General features: G+C 35.1%; 3 protein-coding genes across 4 annotated transcripts; 1 reads left to right on the plus strand and 2 right to left on the minus strand.

Annotated features, from left to right (window-relative positions):
• Positions 1-936: 936 nt before the first annotated feature.
• LOC103502290 (uncharacterized) lies at positions 937-2,545 on the plus strand. Its single transcript, XM_008466165.3, has 4 exons — positions 937-1,067; positions 1,313-1,914; positions 2,008-2,105; positions 2,176-2,545. The coding sequence occupies exons 1-4, from the start codon at positions 1,054-1,056 to the stop codon at positions 2,353-2,355; spliced, it is 894 nt and encodes a 297-aa protein (XP_008464387.1). The 5' UTR covers positions 937-1,053; the 3' UTR covers positions 2,356-2,545.
• Positions 2,492-9,274, minus strand: LOC103502291 (uncharacterized). 2 transcript variants are annotated; one of them, XM_008466166.3, is made up of 3 exons: positions 8,962-9,274; positions 8,670-8,880; positions 2,492-7,466 (listed from the first exon to the last, which is right to left on the minus strand). In XM_008466166.3, exons 1-3 carry the CDS (start codon positions 9,124-9,126, stop codon positions 2,722-2,724), a joined length of 5,121 nt encoding a protein of 1,706 aa, XP_008464388.2. In that variant the 5' UTR covers positions 9,127-9,274; the 3' UTR covers positions 2,492-2,721. The 2 variants fall into 2 exon arrangements, with proteins under 2 accessions (XP_008464388.2, XP_050937443.1); XM_051081486.1 differs by lacking the exons at positions 8,670-8,880; positions 8,962-9,274 and adding an exon at positions 7,556-7,670.
• A 1,664-nt stretch (positions 9,275-10,938) lies between these two features.
• Positions 10,939-14,398, minus strand: LOC103502281 (ubiquitin-conjugating enzyme E2 27). The gene is made up of 5 exons (XM_008466156.3): positions 13,882-14,398; positions 12,066-12,114; positions 11,645-11,804; positions 11,435-11,524; positions 10,939-11,294 (listed from the first exon to the last, which is right to left on the minus strand). Exons 1-5 carry the CDS (start codon positions 14,057-14,059, stop codon positions 11,187-11,189), a joined length of 585 nt encoding a protein of 194 aa, XP_008464378.1. The 5' UTR covers positions 14,060-14,398; the 3' UTR covers positions 10,939-11,186.
• Between the last annotated feature and the right edge of the window lie 4,718 nt (positions 14,399-19,116).

Consider the following 19,116-nt stretch of genomic DNA (forward strand, 5'->3'; position numbering starts at 1 on the left):
TAAATAGCAGCAGAAAATAAGAAGAAGAAGAAGAAAAAGAAGAAGAAGAAGAAGAAGAGCGTAGTTGCTTAATTGTGTTGACTCACTAGAGCTAATGCATGGTCTTATCCATGTTGGTCGCATCAAAAGAAATACAAAATTAGGATAATTCTGTAAAAGTGCTTAATGACGAAGTATCAAATTTCTATAATTTTATAAAGGGAGCCAAAAATCATTTTATGCCTTTCATAATGGATCTCTTAAACAATTTGTTCATTGACGTATGAAAAATACTCAAATGCATTCTTAACATCATCTACAAATTATTTAATTAAATTTTGTCATATGGTTAATTTTTTTTTAAATATTTTAACTATTTATTTGATGTAAGATGAAAGGAGATTCACAAAAATAATGCACCTAATTATTAGCGTATGATTTTCAGATATAAACTAAATATTTACATTTCTACTTTATTAGACCTCAAACTCCCTCACATACATAAGTGTTGCAATATCTATCTTTTTTAACTTTCAATAATTATAAATAAATATGGTTCTTGGACCTTTCATTTAAAACACGTCACAATAATAAAATGTTTAGGCGCATTTAATGAATGTGTGTATATATATAGAAATTATTTTAAATCAAGTGTTTATCACTTGGTTTATCATAGTCCATTATTAAGGAAATTGTGATGTTTTACCATATTTTTTAAATATTTTATTTCATTTAAAAATAACTCATATACATATATAAGGACATAAGTCATTTGTAAGAACAGGCGTGAGACAGTTGGAATTTTTGTTTGATATTAGGATGAGAGTTGATGTTGAGAATATGGATACAGGCCGTATGTTTAGGATAAAAATTGGTGGTAAATATTAGGCTATACGTACAATAAATAAATAAATAAATGAACTGTAAGAACAGGTGTGGACAGTTTGGAAATGTTGTATGGCATCTAATTTTGGGATATTGGAATTGAAAAAGGGGAAATGTTGTTGGAATTTCGAGACAGAATGAAAAGATAACAAAGTATGAAGAAGGGAACAGGTCACAGGAGAAGGAGCAATGGAAGAAGAGAGGTGGAGTTTCAAGCCTTTTAGGACTTAGCAAGAGTTTCATACCTTCATTTTCTTTTCATTTTAACTATTCTTAGTGCATCTAAATTTCTACCAATAGAACAGACTGTCACAATACCACATGTCCTTTTCTTGTTTCCAAATCGGTTATGAATTCTCTCTTTCAAATTCTCTGTTTTTTCTCCAACCTTTTTCCGTATCTCATCCTTCAATTTCTTTCTTGTTTTCGTCTGTGGTGTGTAACAAAGGCAAATGGGGTGTGGAAACTCCAAGCTTAATCCAGAAGGAGAGTTGGTTCCTCCAAGGATTCGCCCACTTCTTGTACGAAATAAATTTTTGGAGTTGAGGAAACGTAAAAATGGAACCCATCTTAGAGATGGGGCGTTGTCAAAGAAAGTGCTTCTGAAAGAAGGAGAATCAGAAGAAGAGAACGCTATGTTTGTCGATAACAGACATGAGTGTGGCAGCACAAAATGTTTGGCCTCACAGCAACACACCATCAATAATGCAACCAAGGATGAACATAATTCAGCTTCAACCATTCCCCCATCCAACAACGATGCTAATGCAACAAAAAATGGTGAACAAAGCAACCGCATCTTGGAGGAGGAGCCTCGACCACACATACAATTGAAAACTACCCACCCTGATGACACTCCTGTTCTTGAACTCAAACAAGACAAAACAATGAATGAACATAAATGTATCCAAGAAGGAGATGAAAACAACAAGAAAGAAGGAGAAGATGGGAGGCCTGACAACGAGGAGAATCGAGGAAGCATCATTTGTCCTGGATCTCCCAGCTTCAGATTTTATTTTGTTGAAGAAACACAAGATGACAAAGAAAAAGGTAAGCATGCAGTAACAAAACAAAACTTTCAAGTTAAACTTCGAAATCATCCTATATTATGACCAACACAGTAGCATAGTACATTGTGTGCAGTTGAAATGAAAGATGCAGGTGGTATGGGAGATGTCTCACACAAGAAGTCGCCAAGTCATGACAGCGTTGAGAGCACCACTAGTGCAAAATCTGGCGAGGTCAGTCACCACATCCCCAACTTTAGAAGATTTGATGTTTTGGATATTTGATTTGTTTTCACTTGAACAGGGCCAGGAGAACAAGGTAATAAAGAAAGGGAAAAAAGGAACGACTTTCAATAGAGTCATCAGTAAAAGAAGACCAGTTAGCGTTGGTGTCAAGAATTTGTTGAATGTTAAATCTTGCTATCATTTGAGTTGTTCCGGCAATGACAGAGCAAATCTTCTAGCTAGAAAAGCCGAAGCTTAAGATTTTCCCAGCAATGGAAGGGATAGTTTGTACCCCTCCTATCTCCATCTCAAGGGGTTGGGGAATGGAGGTTTCATGCTGATTTTTTAGGTCATTAGTCCCTCAATGTGATCAAACTCATCATAAATAGCTAGAATTTGTACCTATAATGTAACGATTAATTCATTCATTTCAATACCTTGTTATTCAACTACCATCTCTAACATTGTTATACATCCACTATATATACTCCTATTTAACCATTTTCATTCACCACAAATATTCACAATAAAAAATACACACAAATTCTTCATTTTCTTACCTTCAAAAAACTTCCACACAAAAACACAAGAAAATAAATATATGCAAAATTAAAAGTTCACCTAATTACTTGGATTGCTCACAGAAAGCAGAAGAGAGGAAGTCCTCATCCTCCTCCAAGATTTCGAGATTCTTGGATTTCAGTATGAAACTAACAGCTCCATCATCAAAATTCAACACAAATGCCAACTTGATGAGCTCAGATAATGCACATATATAATCGCCGTACTCCCAAAGAACACCTTCAGATATGACCTCAGAAAAATAAGTCGCATACTCGATCATCTCCTTGTGTCCACCTGACATTACCATTTTCTGAGTGAACAGCTTTGAACTCTCCCTTTCCCAACGTATCAATTGGGTTGCTTTAACGCTGATGACCTTCCCAGAAGTTAGGGATAAACTATAGTTTATCATGACTGGTTCTCCAGTCTCAAGAACTGTAAGATTGAGGAGACATCGAACAATTTCATGCCTCTTCGTTGCTTCAATTTTTTTGCCAGGGTCTGCTAAGAACCCAAGAATGATCCGAATCAGTTCTTTTCCAATTGAAATGTCAATTGGATTCACTGGCTTGAGATTTATTCCATGAACTATTGCTGACTCCACCTTCTGAACAGACTCAGAGATATTTCGAACCCCAATCTTCTTGTAAACTTCCAACAACCTTGTCCGAGACAAGGAATGTGAGCTTGGCTGAGGATACCATACAAATATCGGAAGAGGAGACTTCTGTTCAAATAAATCCTTCAGTTGTAGATCATCGCCAATAAAAACATCGCGCTTATCAAACAAAGAAATTCCATCTGAGCCAGAAATTACAGGCACCTTGACAATGGCATCCTTAAAAGCTTGCTCGGTTTTTGAATTGAAGTGCTTGGTAACATATTTCCAGAACTTACAGCACTTGTCATGGGAAAGTCCATCATGATTGCTTTCCCAACTTTTCCATAGTTTGCAGTAATCGTCAGTGGATGGATTAGATCTTACTTTAAAGGCTTTGGAAAAGAACAAAATTAGATCTTGTTTATAGTATCTCTCAAGAACTGTCAACTGCAAGCCAAAAAGATCCTCCTTGTCAAAAAGTACACATTTTTCTGGGTTGATCCACCGTCCATTAGAATCTTCAACAGGCACCCAAATCCTTGCAGCAGCTTCAGTGTCTGGGTACCAATTGAATGCATTCAAATACGTATATATCCGTACCATAGTGGAGAACTGGTCCTGAGAGTTTAGAAAACTTGAAACTAGTTGACATCCACGTTCCAATTCAACTGTAACCCCTATTTCTTTGAGCTCCCTTTTATACAACTTGATGTCGAATGTGTAGAATTGTTCATCGATGAAAGGCACATCGGTCGGCTTCAGATAAGAATCCCACTCACGAATGAAGAGCAAACTCTCTTTTGGAGACCTGTAACCATTAGAGGTCTTCAACCATTTCCGAGATACCTTTCCAGAGAAATCGTCTGGCAAGGAAGGATTCTTCTCCAGCAAAGTTCGGATGCAGTTCAAAAGTGAATGGATATTTTCAGAAGTAATTTTGGTAGGATCTTGTGGAAGATAAAGCCTGGCAGCAACCATATGAGCACCATCTTTAAAGTCAGTAATAACTCCCATACTCTTCAACTCTTTTTTGTATTCATGAATTTGGCTTCCGTAGTAGTTATTACTATCATCAATAAAAGGTAGAAGAGTAATTGCAGATATGGATTCCCAACTTGGACCATACAATATGCAATCTTTAGGAGACCTATAATCACCGAGTCGAGTCCGCAACCACTTCAACTCATGAATGCACTTCTTAAGATCTGAAGGTAACTTTTTGGTTGAATCTTTAAGCTGTTTGTAGCTTGACAGCAACGATATTGCATTTTCCTTTGTTAGGGACCTCGCAGCCGCTCTTTGCCTGAACACTTCAGAAAATGCCTTGACTGCTTCTTCAAAATCAACCACCACTCCCATGTTTTTCAACTCCTTCTGGAAATCCAAAATGTGGCTTCCATAGAAATCACAATCAACTACTGGAAAACCACTGAAAACCTCTAGAATGCAACCCCATGAAGGATTGGACAAGTAACATTCACCAGGAGCTTTGTAGCCTTGATTTGTCTTGACGCATTTCACCCTTTTGAATGTCTTAACAAGAATATCACCTGATTTGGGTTCCAACATAAGGGAAAGAATCAACAAAAATGTGTCGGCTCCAAGACAAGCTAATTGAGAAGATGGCTTCAAATTGTTCGCAACAAATTGAGAAACTTGGTAGAAGTCAACCACCACACCAAGCAATTTAAGTTCTTCCCTGAACAAAATTATCTCATCGCCATAGTAGACCTGGTCTATAAAAGGGATGTTGCTCAGAAGTGAAGCCGTCGACCATTTCTTAGTGTACAATACTGATCCAACTGGAGAAGTATAACCACGACATGTCTTGAGCCATCTCCCTTCTCTTATGCTTGCAATAAAGCCTTCAACAGGAAATTTATCTTTCAAAAACCGGATGAATTTTAACATGCAGAAGACATTTTCTCTTGTCAAACTTGATAAAGTCGCCACTGACATGAGGTGATTCCCAATATATTTTAAGACTTCATCATACTCAAACATAACACCAACAGTTTTCAGCTCCTGAGAGTAGCCTTTTAACTCATTACCATAGAATCCGTGATCAATCTGGGGGATGTCCACCAGGACTGACCCACTTTGCAAAACAGTTGACCATGACGAGGAGATGTCAAAAGACTGAGATGGTGGTCTATAACTAGAAGATCCGTTCAAAGTAGTTCTTAGCCAGCAACCTTCCTTTATGCATTTCAAAAACATGGGGGGAATAGTAGTTTTCAAGCTACGAATCCAACGCAATAGCAAAACCACATTCTGGACGGTAAGCGGTGAAGAGAAAACAGAAATTTCTATATTAGGTGGAGAAATAGAAGGAATATCTGATGCACGAATATGGATCTTGAGAAAACGTATCAACTGTTCTTCAGTCATTGTTTCACCTGAAAAATAGGCTGGGTAAACGTAAGCAGCTCCCAACTCCACATAACCAAAATTTTGCCAAGGATTTGAATCAAGCAATTGTGCCCATTTGCTACCATCTGCTGGGATGAGAAGCCTCTGCCAAGTCTTTATAACACTACCGTATTTGTCTACTACTGGCATAGCACTAGACAGAGACTGAATCTCCGCATCAGTCAGATAACGCTTTGACGATGAGTGATATAGGAAGTGAAAATAAGTAATTATATCTTTTGGGTTATTCCCAAGAGAATCGACAAGGAGCTTTGCAAATTGAAATGTGGTGATGGTATCAACCTTAACCTGGTCCCGAAGCCATTGCAATAACATGTCTTTATTCCTAGGACATGATCTGATGGATTTATGTGTGCTCTCTGGCATAAAATAACAGTTGGAAACAGATTTGAATTCCATGTTCGACTTACAAAGCCAAGATAGATGAGGGCCATGATGAGCAAGGTACACCCTTCTTCCACCATTCTGCGTGGACGCATTTAAACTGCATAGGGAAACATTCCCATCAAGATTAACATATCTTATAAGTGGCACGTTCTTCATGCTTGAAACATGAAATCTTGAACTCCAATTTTCTGCAACAAATTGTAGGAGCTCTAAATAAAGATCATCTGACACACCCTCCACAATGTTGGTACCCTGCAGGCATTTTGCATACCATTCCTCAACAACTAGTTTCACGTCAAGGAAACTGAGAGCCTGATCGTATTCCTTCGAGTCTAACGAGTAACTTAAGACGTGCTTTCCATGGGATGATAGATTGCGCAAACTCACCCCTTGAGTGTGTGCCTTCATTAAGATATTCCAGAAGGCGGGCATAAGTCTACCCACTTCACGAGGTTTATGGAAGAACCTCTGTTTCAAAAATGAATGACTTGGAACAATATTTTGTTGGAGCAAGTTTTCCTTGATTAAGTCTCTCACCACATTCAACTTATCATAGGAAGAAGAAATGGTGGGCAAGAAGTTGAACATAGGGGCCAAAGAAGACAAAGGAGCTTCATCCGTATTTTTCACCAATGAGACGAAAGCATTGACAAAAGCAGAGGGAACACAGTCGAGAATACCTTGATTCCATTTGTTATCAAGGAGAATAGTTTCTCTGGATGATGATAAAACAAAATCAGACTGAATTATAAAGGGAAAGTTGGTAATCATCTCCGTGGGAAGGAAAGCGTAGACTCCAGGGGACTTAACTCCTCTGTTTAGACGTTGTCCATTTGGAAAAGCTAATATGATAACCAATTCCCCCACTCCCATCCTCCGCTCCACTTTGTTTTCTGGCTTGACTGGAAACTTCTGCTTCCACATGTAATAGGAGCATTGGCTTCCTCCAACACTTTCCTCGGAAGAGAGATGGAGAGTGTAGGACTCAGCATCAATGTTCTTCCTCGAAACAAAGTTTGTCTCACTTGAAATGGAAATTGCATTTACGGTATTGGATTTGGGATCCTCGTTGACTTCCCTCACTGAAAGTTGCTTGATTTTGGAGAGAAATAATAAAACTTCAGGGTGAATGTTTGAAAGCTGCTGCTTCACAGGTTTGATCTTATCAGCCTTCAACGGTAAAACTATAGTGGTAGTTGGGAGTACAGATTGCCGGCCGTAAATTTCCTTGATATTAGAAAGAATTGGATTCTCTTCAACCCACTCAGGAACAACAAACCCAACCCCACAATGTGGACAGGGCTGTTCATTGAACCGTATCTGATATCCATTGCTGAATATGTATGGCTGGGAAGTAATCAGAAAAACACTTTTGAAACCAATTCCTACACACAAAACCAACGAAACCATAATTAATTTCGAAGAATTAAAAGACCAAATGCAATTTGGGAAATAACATCTCAAATTTGTGTACTTCAGGGGAGTTGTAAATTGTTAACACGCCAAACAGGTTTAACTTAGCAATATCAACACATTGAAATATTGAAACTGATGAAGATGTTGAGATCGGAGTTTTACATATATATCGGTAGATAATCAAATAATGAAAGAATTTATAATTTTAAAAAAAAAATCACTTTTTTCTGTTAAATCTCAGGTTCAACCAAGAACTTTCCCTTTAGAGAAAACATCAAATTTCAGGTTTGTGGCTGGTAAGTTAAGTTCTAGTCTAAAAGGTAATTAAAAGTTCTAGTCTAAAAGGTAATTAAAAGTTGCTTGAACTCCTAATAGTCTAATTCTATACATGAACTTAAGAAAATGTCTAATAAGTAGAAATGTTCATGGAATTGAGATACTATTTTAGACCAAATCCAATTATTGAAGTGCTACATCTCTTAAACCTAATACAAACCACGAATCCACTGGGTTTCGAGTTCTTTTAAGTCATTCATTTATTTATTTGAGAAAAAGTAAAATATTAATATCTAAAAACTTAAAAATTATACCAAAACGTAGGTTTCAATTATATTCCTCGTCTTCCAAGTTCCAAACAAATTTCAAAATTAAAGGATAAATAAACAAATAAACAAACAAAATCTAAGGAATAATTGAATTTGGTATGATTTAACCTATCTAAAATAAGTATGGTTTATTATAAAACAAGAAACTGGGATTAAAGTCAATTTAGATTTATAATATATAATATAAAAAAATATTGTAGTAGATATTTATAAAATACAGTAAATTTTCAAATTGAATTATAAATGTTCATCATCGATGCTATACAATCTGAAATTTTTTGATATATTTTAGATATTGTTTTTCAAATGTATTGGAATTAGTGCTAATTTATAAAAAGTAAATACAAACGGAGACGAAGAGTAAAAATATAATATATATAATTAATATTTGAAATGTTAAAAAGTTTATAATCCAAAAAGGGTAAGATTTGGATATATTATTTGTTTTTTTTTCAATGGAAAGTTAGTCATTGGGGTTGAAACAAGATTGAAGCAAAGCATATAATATAATAATATAATAATATAATAATATAATATGGATATAGGGTGTGGAGGCGAGGTATGCACCTTTCTCGCCAATATAACCCCGTTCCCTGTTATTCTTTTTTGTGGAGCGACCGACGCTACAAATGGAGTCGATGTTTTTAGAAGAGAAGCCAATCTCGTTGTTGAAAATCAAAAGTGTGGTACCAGCTCCACTTCCAGTGACGTCTCTAGATGTTATGATGAACTCTAACGACGGTTTTACGGAGGTAGAATACTCGTTATCTTCCGCATTCTGAACACACAAAAAGGGAAAGAAAATCAGATCCAAGTTCTGAATTAATAATGACCATGGAAATTAATTATTTGTAGGCACCTGAATAAGCTCCATGAGAAAGTGAACATCCTTGGTGTAAAGCTCCGCAGAAAGGTTCCTCACAGCCTGATGGAGATCCTCTGTTAAGGGATTTGGAGGTCCTCCTATCGAAAACTTGCTTCGCCTTATTTCTTGAATGTGCTGCTTAGGGGAAAGGGAATCCATCTCAGTATCAATGATGGAACACAGAGCAGAAAACCAGAAGTAGTAGTGCTACTTATAAAACAAAACTACAAAAGCATGTTATGGAAAACTTCGTCGCCAAGTTTATTTTCTTTTTAAATAAATCGTACGGGTTGACGCTGATTGGACCCAAGTGTTGGAAATTAGCGAGAAGATGAATCGCCAAAAAGCAAAAAAAAAAAACAACATTTAAATCTTCTTTTCAAAAATATAATCTAATTAGAAACTGTATCGTACTTAAAAGTCCCCCCACCGCGATTTCCTAATATATATTTAGATTAGATTTTACTGTGTTTTCTTATTAATTTAAAATACTTAAATTTATCTTCTCGAACTTATATTTAAATAACAATTATTGATTGATATTTTATCGCATACACAAATATTTCTACTTGAAAAAACTTTATAAAAAATCACAAATTTAAATTTATTCGGTTGAATAGTAACTCATTTCCACTACTTCCAAGGAAAATTAAGGCCTTCCAATGCTCGAGCAAACGAAAGGGATAACAATAACTCAGTTTTTAAGGGAAAATTTTGGGGAGATAAGATTTACCTTAAAATTTAAAAATATTACATAAAATATTAGCAAGTCTCGATAGCTAACGTGGTAGATATCGATCTCATTCGAAATGAACCCATAAAAAATGAACGACTCTTAAAAAAAGTGCTAGTGTTTTTAGGGCGAAACTAATGTGCACTTTTTCTAACAATTTCCCCCCGCAATTACCCTCTGTTTTCGTGGAGAATACGGTCAAAGCACATGGTAGAAATTTCACAATTTTCTTGCTCTTCCACTAAAATGGGTCAATTATATATTGTAATAAAATGGCCATTTTACCCCATAGATTCATATATTTAGGGCCATTTAAGTGCAATAATTAATCCATTTCTCAAGAGCTAAGCTAAAATTCAAAGGAAAGTATAAATATCGCGTGTACATAATGTTCATCAAACACTATAACCCCAACAAAATCATCCAAAAAACCAACGAAATTAGGTGCAAAGAGACTCGTTAATGATGGTCAGAGGATAGCTCGAGTTCCACCATGAAAGCTTCATTCTAAATAAATAATGAAATCTAGCGACAAGGCAGTGCGTGGACTGCTCTACAACATCGATGACAATGTAAAGAAGGAACTCCAAAAAATACAAACTTGATCATCTGTTCAATAACAAAATGAGAAATCTTGGCAGGTCCACGCAACTTTGTTCAACCTTTTTAATAATTATATATATATATATATATATATATATATATATATATATATATATATATCACAAAATATCAAATTCCCTTGGTATACTTTGTCACAACCCCACTCGTGCCACATTGCGAGGTGAATTCAGAAACTTGGTTTCTTTCTGCTCCATTTTTTCCAACTCCATATTTGTATTTTCACATCCATTCGTACACACCATTCCTTTTTAAGTTTTTCTCAACAATATTTTGTCTACACCATTCCAAAAGGATATAATTATTTCAAAGACCAATTTAAATCTTATAGATCAATTTCTATGTTTTCTTAATTCAACAAATGGATGATTGAAACTTTGAACATCTACTTCAAGGAAGAAAAAACAACTGTCCTAGGTCACTCAAACTAAACTACATTGCGACGGAAGAACAGTTCTCAGTACTATCTGGATGTGTGATTTTCCTGAAAATGGAAGATAATAAATCCAAAAGAAACCCATTACTGCTGAAAATGTCTCACCATCTTTTTTTTTTCAATGATAATATCTTCTGTCTTGAAGCTTAGGGTGCAACTATCATCCATGTACTTCTTCAAATTAAGAAAAGAGTTATGAATTAAAATAAGTGATGTAAACCAAAACTCAACAGAAGACCAGAATTTGAAGCCATATCAGTGAAGAGAAATGGTAGGGGGAATTGATGGGGGCATTAAAAATGGAACATAGCTCCTAGAAACATAAATTAAAATTTTTAAAAAAAAATTAAAAAGGGGCTATAATATAGATACGACCCTTTGGATCAAATATATACTCCTATGTTTGGCGGGTGGCAGAGGAGTGAGACTCTAACCGGAGCAGAGTTTTTCCAAAGCCAAATTTTCATCCCAACCCACAGCTTCCAAACTGCTCCTTACTTGAGCCTCGGGGAATCCCATCTCCATGAGTTTCTGAACCTGCACCATTTCCTTCACATCAATCTTCAGTTAACACACAAACCACAAACGCACGCTTTCATTCGAACTACTCCTCAAACTCGAAACTATATATAATTTATCATGCACACAACATGCAAAACCAAAGTTAAGGCTTTAACCTTTTCTTCCACCCCAAGAGATGACGTCTTGGCAAAAGTTTCTGTCCAATATCGAGCTGTGCCAGCAAAAGTCTGGTAGTCTCTAAGATACTGCAGCAATACATATTGTTAAAATCTTTTTTGATACAATCTAAAGTTGACGTCTTCAATACCAACATCCAAAGACAAAAAGAACGAACATCCATGCATTCAAGATAGAGCTGACAATACCTGTTGTGCCACGACAGCATCTTGAGGATCATCAGGTTGAGGAGCAGACAACAGTGCCTGCACAGAGAGCAGGGCTGTCTTCAACGTAAGTGCGGGGCTCCACTGATCCTTCAAAATGTCCAGGCAAATTGCACCACTTTGACTACTAATATTAGGGTGCCTTCAAAACATAATAGACCAAACTCCATAGTTACACATAACCATATTCACATATGTTGAACTAGGCCAATAACATGAAGTTCCCTTACGGTTAAAATTAATATATATATAAATTATTTGATGGCATCAAAATATACATACACATATGCATCGTAAACACACATGTTCTCTGTAAAGCAACTCCATCAAGTAAACACGAAAGCACTTCATGCACACGTAAGAGATATCAAGATTGTGTAGAAAAAAAGGAGGTCGTCATTACCAGACTTTTGTAGCAAACTGCATTTTGGGAGGCTCAAATGGATACCCATCTGCAAGGGAAAAAGAAAAAAAATCATGTCTAAGATACATGTTAAGGGTTAGACAAGGCAGTGTTTTGAAACTGTGTTTTCGCATGTGGGACTTCAGCAAGTTTCTCACGGTCTTTATATTGATATCTCATGGGTTTACTCAGTCTAAAGCTAACTAATCATTATTCACAAAGGTCATGGTCAAGTTTTGTTGCTATATTAGTACATGTAGATGATATACTACTCACTGAACCATCACCATGAAATTGCTTCAGTCAAAAGTTTCTAGCGCTCTCATTTTCTTCTTAAAGATTTGGGTGATGCTCAATCTTTCTTTAAGCTTGGAATTGTCAAGATCTTCACAAGGATTATTCCTATCTCAACAAAAATATTGCTTGCAGATTGTTGAAGATTCTGATCTTTTGCCTCTAAACCAGTAAGTTCTCCTATAATACCTAATCTAAAATTGACTGCTCAATCGGGTACTCTGTTTCTTCAGACATCTCGCCCAAACATTTCTTCTGCAGTCAATTAACTAAGTCAAATCATTTCCAAGCCTCATACAGATCATTTGATGCCTACACATCACCTTATTTGGTACCCAAACTGAACTACTGGGCGAGGGATCCTCATTAAACCAACAACTAAATTTTGGTTAAAAGCTTTTGTTGACTCTGATTGGAGATCATGTCCTGATACTCAAAGATCTATCACTGATTTTTGCATCTTTTTAGGCAACACAATGGTTGCATGGGAAATACAAAAAACAAGCTACTATTCCGCGCTCTTCAGATGAAGCTGAATAACAAGCATTGGCAAGTGTTTCCCAAAAGCTAACATGGATTGGTAGTCTATTTTCTGATTTGAAGGTCTCTTTTTTAGCTCCAGCTTTGGTGTTTTGTGATAATCAAGTGGTGATAGTCATTGCTTCCAATCCAACGTTTCACGATCAAACAAACCATATCAAAATTGATTGCTACATGGTTCTTTGAAGCTTTTACCGGTTAAATCTTCATCTAAACTCACCGACATTTTCACCGGGGATCTGTCGTCCCTGTTCTTCAAGGTTTTTTGGTCAAGATAAGAGTTTTTAATCTCCATAGTCCATCGAGGATATTATGATAATAAATGTAATTTGTCAATTAATTTTATTTCTTCTACAATTGTTATTTGATTTTTAATTCAGAGCTGTAAGCTTTCTGTTGTATTCAGTTACGCATTATATTACTTAAAGAGGAACTTCCCTTGCCATCAATATAGAAATATTTTCCTCTTTAAACCTTGATAAAACAGGTAAGGATATGTTATACATACTCGAGGAGCATGATAAAATGTCTTGGAAAAGACATGGAGAAATTACAATCTTTTACCATAAAATTTCAACAAAGCAAGGAATGGTTCTTTCCACAAAGCTCTTATTGGAAAATGGTTTTATTCATGCCGTAAATGTGTAACAGGATTGTTAAATAAACAGGTTCAATAAAACTTAAAAAAACTCTCAATCATTAATTGGAAGTTAAGAAATAATGCTCAAGGGCTTGGTTCTACTCAGTTTTTAACAAAACAAAAATTGAGAAAGGATAGGAGAAACTTCAAAGAAAAAAAAGGCTTCTAGCGTGGGCTGTTAACAATTTAAAAGATGTCATGTCATGAAATTATGAATGGAATTTTCAAATGAAAATCCCTCATCCACCGAATCATAGATTGTGTAGCTCTAATGGTTGAAGAAAAGAAGGCAGATATATTAATGATGAGGTAGAAGAAAAGTAAGGAGCAATAGAAGGGGACCTGGCAATGTAATGTCAATTTGGAAAGTGCCACCTTCGTAAGGAGTAGAGATAGGACCAGGAATGGTACCGAGCAAATGGGAAAGACTATCGGATTTGGGGGTGACTCTAATACCAGAAGCCTCAATGTCTTTAGTGCATTCTTGGAGCTCCTTTTGCACCCGAGCGAAGTCTATCATCTTGGTGGATGGTGAGTCAGTGATGATGATCGGATAAATGGGAAGAAGAGAAGGAACCCTAATAGTATGCGTACGAAGGAAGAGGAATACAAAGAAAAACTATGGTAAGGTTGGAGATAGGAGAAGCGAAAACCCTTTCGCTTTCACTCTCTCCCTTCTTTCTTTCTTTCTTGCTTTCTTTCTTTCTGTCTCACAGAATTATGCCTTTCCTACCGACCCCACTACCTCTACCTCTACCTCTACCTCTAACGCTGCTCTCTCTCTCTCTCTCTCTCTCCCAATATTCTCTACATTTATTTTATTTTATTTATTATCTTAATTGTAAAAATAAAAATAATAATAACCCTAAGGAGATGATTAGTAGAAGATTTGTAACAAATATTATTAAAATACAATAATCATCCTATATCTTTAGAGGTGGGCTATTAGTTCCGCCCAAACACCACCTCAAATTTTGTAAAAATTACACCTATCAATTTCTAAAACTGGACCATTTAAACCTCCAAATATTAAAATCAAACCATCCAACTTTTGTTATAGATGTAAAAATCAAATCTAATGCTTGATTTCCATTATTTTTCTTTTTTACATGTTTATGATTTTCCTTTTCTCTACCTCAATATTGACTCTTTTTTTCTTTTGACCTTCTTCCCTTTTTTTGCAATAGAATGTTAATTCGTTAAAATTGAATTTATAAATATGTTTTGAATTGTTGTTTTAAATGATATAATTTAAGTTTGTATATTTTCTAATTGCAAAATCTATTTCATTGTGATTCTAAGAGCTTTTGTGGAAGAAGGGAATAGCTAAGGGTAGAGTCGGAAAGTAGAGCGGAGGCGTTGAGATCCATGTTTTTAACTCCTAAATTTAAATTTTAAAAAAAATTAGGCATTAATAGGATGTAAATTGATTAAAGGATCTCAAGAAGTCCTTGACAAAACGTCTAGAACTTTTATAATCACTTCACAGTTAGCAATTTAACATAGAGTAGCAAGACAAACATGTATAAGATTATCCTAAATTGTCCAAAATGGTTTAAATTTATAAATTTTTAGAGATTGAACATTCATCGTAGTTCGAGAACTTTATTTCTACATTTGAAAGTTTAAAGACACAATTTACCATTCTAAAAGTTAAGTTTGAGAATTTAACTTTTAAAGCATAATATTGAAAGGTGCAATTGTTATTTCCACCCCGTGTTTATGTCGATCGGCCACTTTATTAAAATATTATTACTCGAATACATATCCGCGTTAAAAGAAAATGAAGATACCTAAAGACCCAAAACACCGTAGGGTCTCATACTTGTTTTTTTAGGTTGTAATGTCATATATATATATATATATATATATATATATATATATATATATATATATATATATATATATTGGGAATTTTGAACAAATCCTCTCTATCTATCCATCATCTTCAAGAGTCACGTGATGTGTTTTTGGACATATAATTAAAGAGGTTATCAACTTAATTAATTAGGCATGGGATTAGTAATTGGTGAAAGCCTAATTTCATATGTCATTTGCTACTTCCCAACTAAAATTGGAAACCAATAATTTTCTCGGTTTATATCTCCCCATCACAATGCCCATGTTATGTTGCTGCCTAAATGTGAGTAAGTAGCCAACAAATTTAGATACAACTAAAATTACGATATTATTTTCGCTATTCATTTAGGGTTTTTTTCATCTTCCTTTCACCCGTCATACCTACATTTTCTTTTCTCATATTCCCACGGTCTTATTATTCTCTGACATTTTCTTCTTATTCCCTACTGCATTTTTCTTGGTTCTTCTCCAAGCGACACCAACAGAGATGGGCGAGAGTGACACCAATTGAAATAGACAAGAGCGACTCCGAGAAAGGAGTAAAAATGAATGAAACCAACGAGACTAAACAAGATGGACGAGAACGACAATAATGATACTAAATGAGAGCGATACTAACCAAGCGAGAGTAGCACTAAATGTGTGAGACCGAGAGAGATCAAGGTAGACAAACGAGACGGGAGAGAGTTAGACGAGACTACTTCCCTACATGTATGCGAGTGTATTTTGATAATTCCACTTGAATTTGACATCAACAAATGGTTATTCGTGTTTTTTTTCCCAAATTTTGGGTCATCTTTTTGCAAACTCCTCAATCGACGTTTGTAATATCAACATTTAAGTTAAATGTTAGATTTTCTACTCACATATTGTCAAAAAAAAAAAAAAAAAAAAAAAGAGACACAATTGAAATTCACCAATTAAAAGTTTAGGAAATTTACATATTGTATTGGATCAATTACCGTTTACGACGGTTCCTATTTATTTATCTTACATGCTTCAGCTTCCATCCTGATTTCCACAATTAATTGTTATATTAAAAAAAAAAACAAATTATTCTATTCATTTATTTTGGGGAAAAGTTTGTTCTATGTCTTAGGAATGTTTTTTTGCGGTTGACAAATTCTTAATTCGATTTAAATGCTTACTAATTCGAATTAAATGCTCCTGATTTTATCTTAATGCAATCATTGATTTGAATTACTTTTCTTGTTTAACTTTTTTTAACAGTATCAAAGGGATATGCAAATTTTGAAATTTTCTATTGGTAATCATTTTTGTATAATATTTTCTAAAAAATATGTGGTATGATTTATTTATCTATTTTTAATAATAGGTAGAAAGAAAGATTGAACAGTTCGATACATCATGATATGGTTAATGTAAATTAAATTAGTTCATTATGTTAATGCTATGTTATTGTGGAGGAGGGCAATTAATGAAATTAAGTAAGATTGATGGGTTAGGCGAAGAAAAAGTATGATGTAGAAAATTGGGCATATTTCACTTTTTTATTTACTATTATTAGACATTTAGCGTATAATATCCTATCTTCTTTTCTTGAAAGATGTGGGAATTGTCTCATTAGGTTAGCTATTAGATACATTATACAATCATGGCCAATTCCCCCAAACCCATCAGCAGTGTCCGTCCACGGATGACTTACAAATTGAACAAACAAATAAATAAATAAATAAATAAATAAAATCATCTGATTTTTTTAAAGAGCAATAAAAAGTTAAATCATAATTTGCTTTAAGTCAAATTCGGGTGAACTTACCAAATCAAGTTTTATATAATTGAATCACAAATTGCTTATAAATAGATTAGGAATTTTATTCTGTTAAGTAGGTTTATTTAGATAATAATATTAAAAGTAGTTATTTGGAAGGATAAAATTGTTGAAAATATTTAAAATAATTAATAATAATAATAATTATATCTATTTTTGTTTGGGTAGAATAAGTATAAGAGTATGAGATGGGTGTGGACTCTCACCGGAGCATATATGCGATACGGTTGTAAAAGAATAATTTATAAATTAGCGAAAAAGGAAAGGAAGAAAAGAAAAAAGTAATTAAGTGTGACCGTGTGCGGAGAATGAGGATGATTGGGGGCATGTCATCCAAGTCCACACTCGCACACTGCAGTTGCCAAATGAATAATATGAACGTGGAAGCTGTTTGGTATGGAATTCCTATGCTTCTATTTGACTTTATACCCATCCAAATAGCCTTGGCTTTTCTTGCATGCACTATTAATACCCCTCCCTCTCATCACCCTCTTTTCATTCCCAAATATTATATTCTCTTCTCCATCTTCATCTAATAATTAACAATTCTATTTCTAATTCATCCCATCACATGGCCAATGCCAATGGCAATGATATGGAATTGGAGTCCAAGTCTTGTTCTCATCATCATGATCATCAGCCCATCATCACCAACCTCCATCTTTGTTCCCAGATTATCCTCAGAGTTCTGGTAATCTCCTCCACTTTGGCTGCTACCTGGATCATCCTCACCGCCAAGCAATCCGTTCTCGTCTTTGGTATCCCTTTTGACGCTCGATACAACTACTCCTCAGCTTTCGAGTTCTTTGCTTTTGCTAACGCTATTGCATCTGCCTTCTGTTTTCTCTCCCTCTGCTTTCTAATTTTCTCATCAACTCGTCCAAGCAGCAGCACCCCGCCCAATTTCTACATCCTTTTCTTCTTTCGTCTCCATGACTTGTTGATGATGGGATTGGTGCTCAGCGGTTGCTCTGCTGCCACCGCCATCGGCTACGTGGGCAAGTACGGCAACACCCATGCGGGCTGGTCCCCCATCTGTAACCATTTCCCCTCCTTTTGTAATCGCGTTACTGCTTCCATTGCCATCTCTTATTTATCTGTCATTTGCCTTCTCATACTCACCATCCTTTCTCTCCATATCCACCACTAGTATTTATCACTCCCTAATTATTACATTAGCTTTACTCTATGTTATGTCGTCTCTCTGTATTTGTCCTTTAATTTACCTTCTGTTCCGAAACTGCACTACTGACCTTTTGGTTCTTTAAAAGATTTAGGCATATAATATAACATAAGTACATGTTTTACTTTCCGGGTTTATGCTTTCACTGGTTTCCATTAGTTCGAAGTGGTTTCCTCTTGATCGTATAACAATGCATCAGAGAGGTCCATTGGCTGGGTTTAATATCAATATTATGTGTATTTCATCCCATACATGCTGGAAGTTCCTTACGATGGGCTGTCAATAATCAAACAAACTTAACTTAATTATTGCACAGATCTCCTACTCAACCAAACAGCAACCATGCATGAGGCTTTGAACAAAGAAAAAAAAAACACACAATTGTGTCCAATAATATTATCAAGTCTCCATTATTTAAATTAATTCGTCACACCAACTGAGGTTTAATTCTCTTTGGAGATAGCTACATGGCTCTCCTTATTTGGCTGGATTTGTTCAAATATGCTAATTTGACAGATCATCATGCATCCCCTTCCCATCACAGACAATAACAAGTATATATGGCAAATTTTAAAACGTGACAGTGTTGCTGCCCAATAGATGCACACTCAAATATTTTTTATTAAATTATAATTGAAATAGAAAAATTATTATAAAAGACAAAACTGTTGAGATTATTTACAAAATATAGCAAAATTTTATATTTTATTCATAATACACTAATACACTTCTAAAATTCATA

The sequence above is a fragment of the Cucumis melo genome, chromosome 2, assembly GCF_025177605.1.
Source record: "Cucumis melo cultivar AY chromosome 2, USDA_Cmelo_AY_1.0, whole genome shotgun sequence".
Lineage (NCBI taxonomy): Eukaryota > Viridiplantae > Streptophyta > Magnoliopsida > Cucurbitales > Cucurbitaceae > Cucumis > Cucumis melo.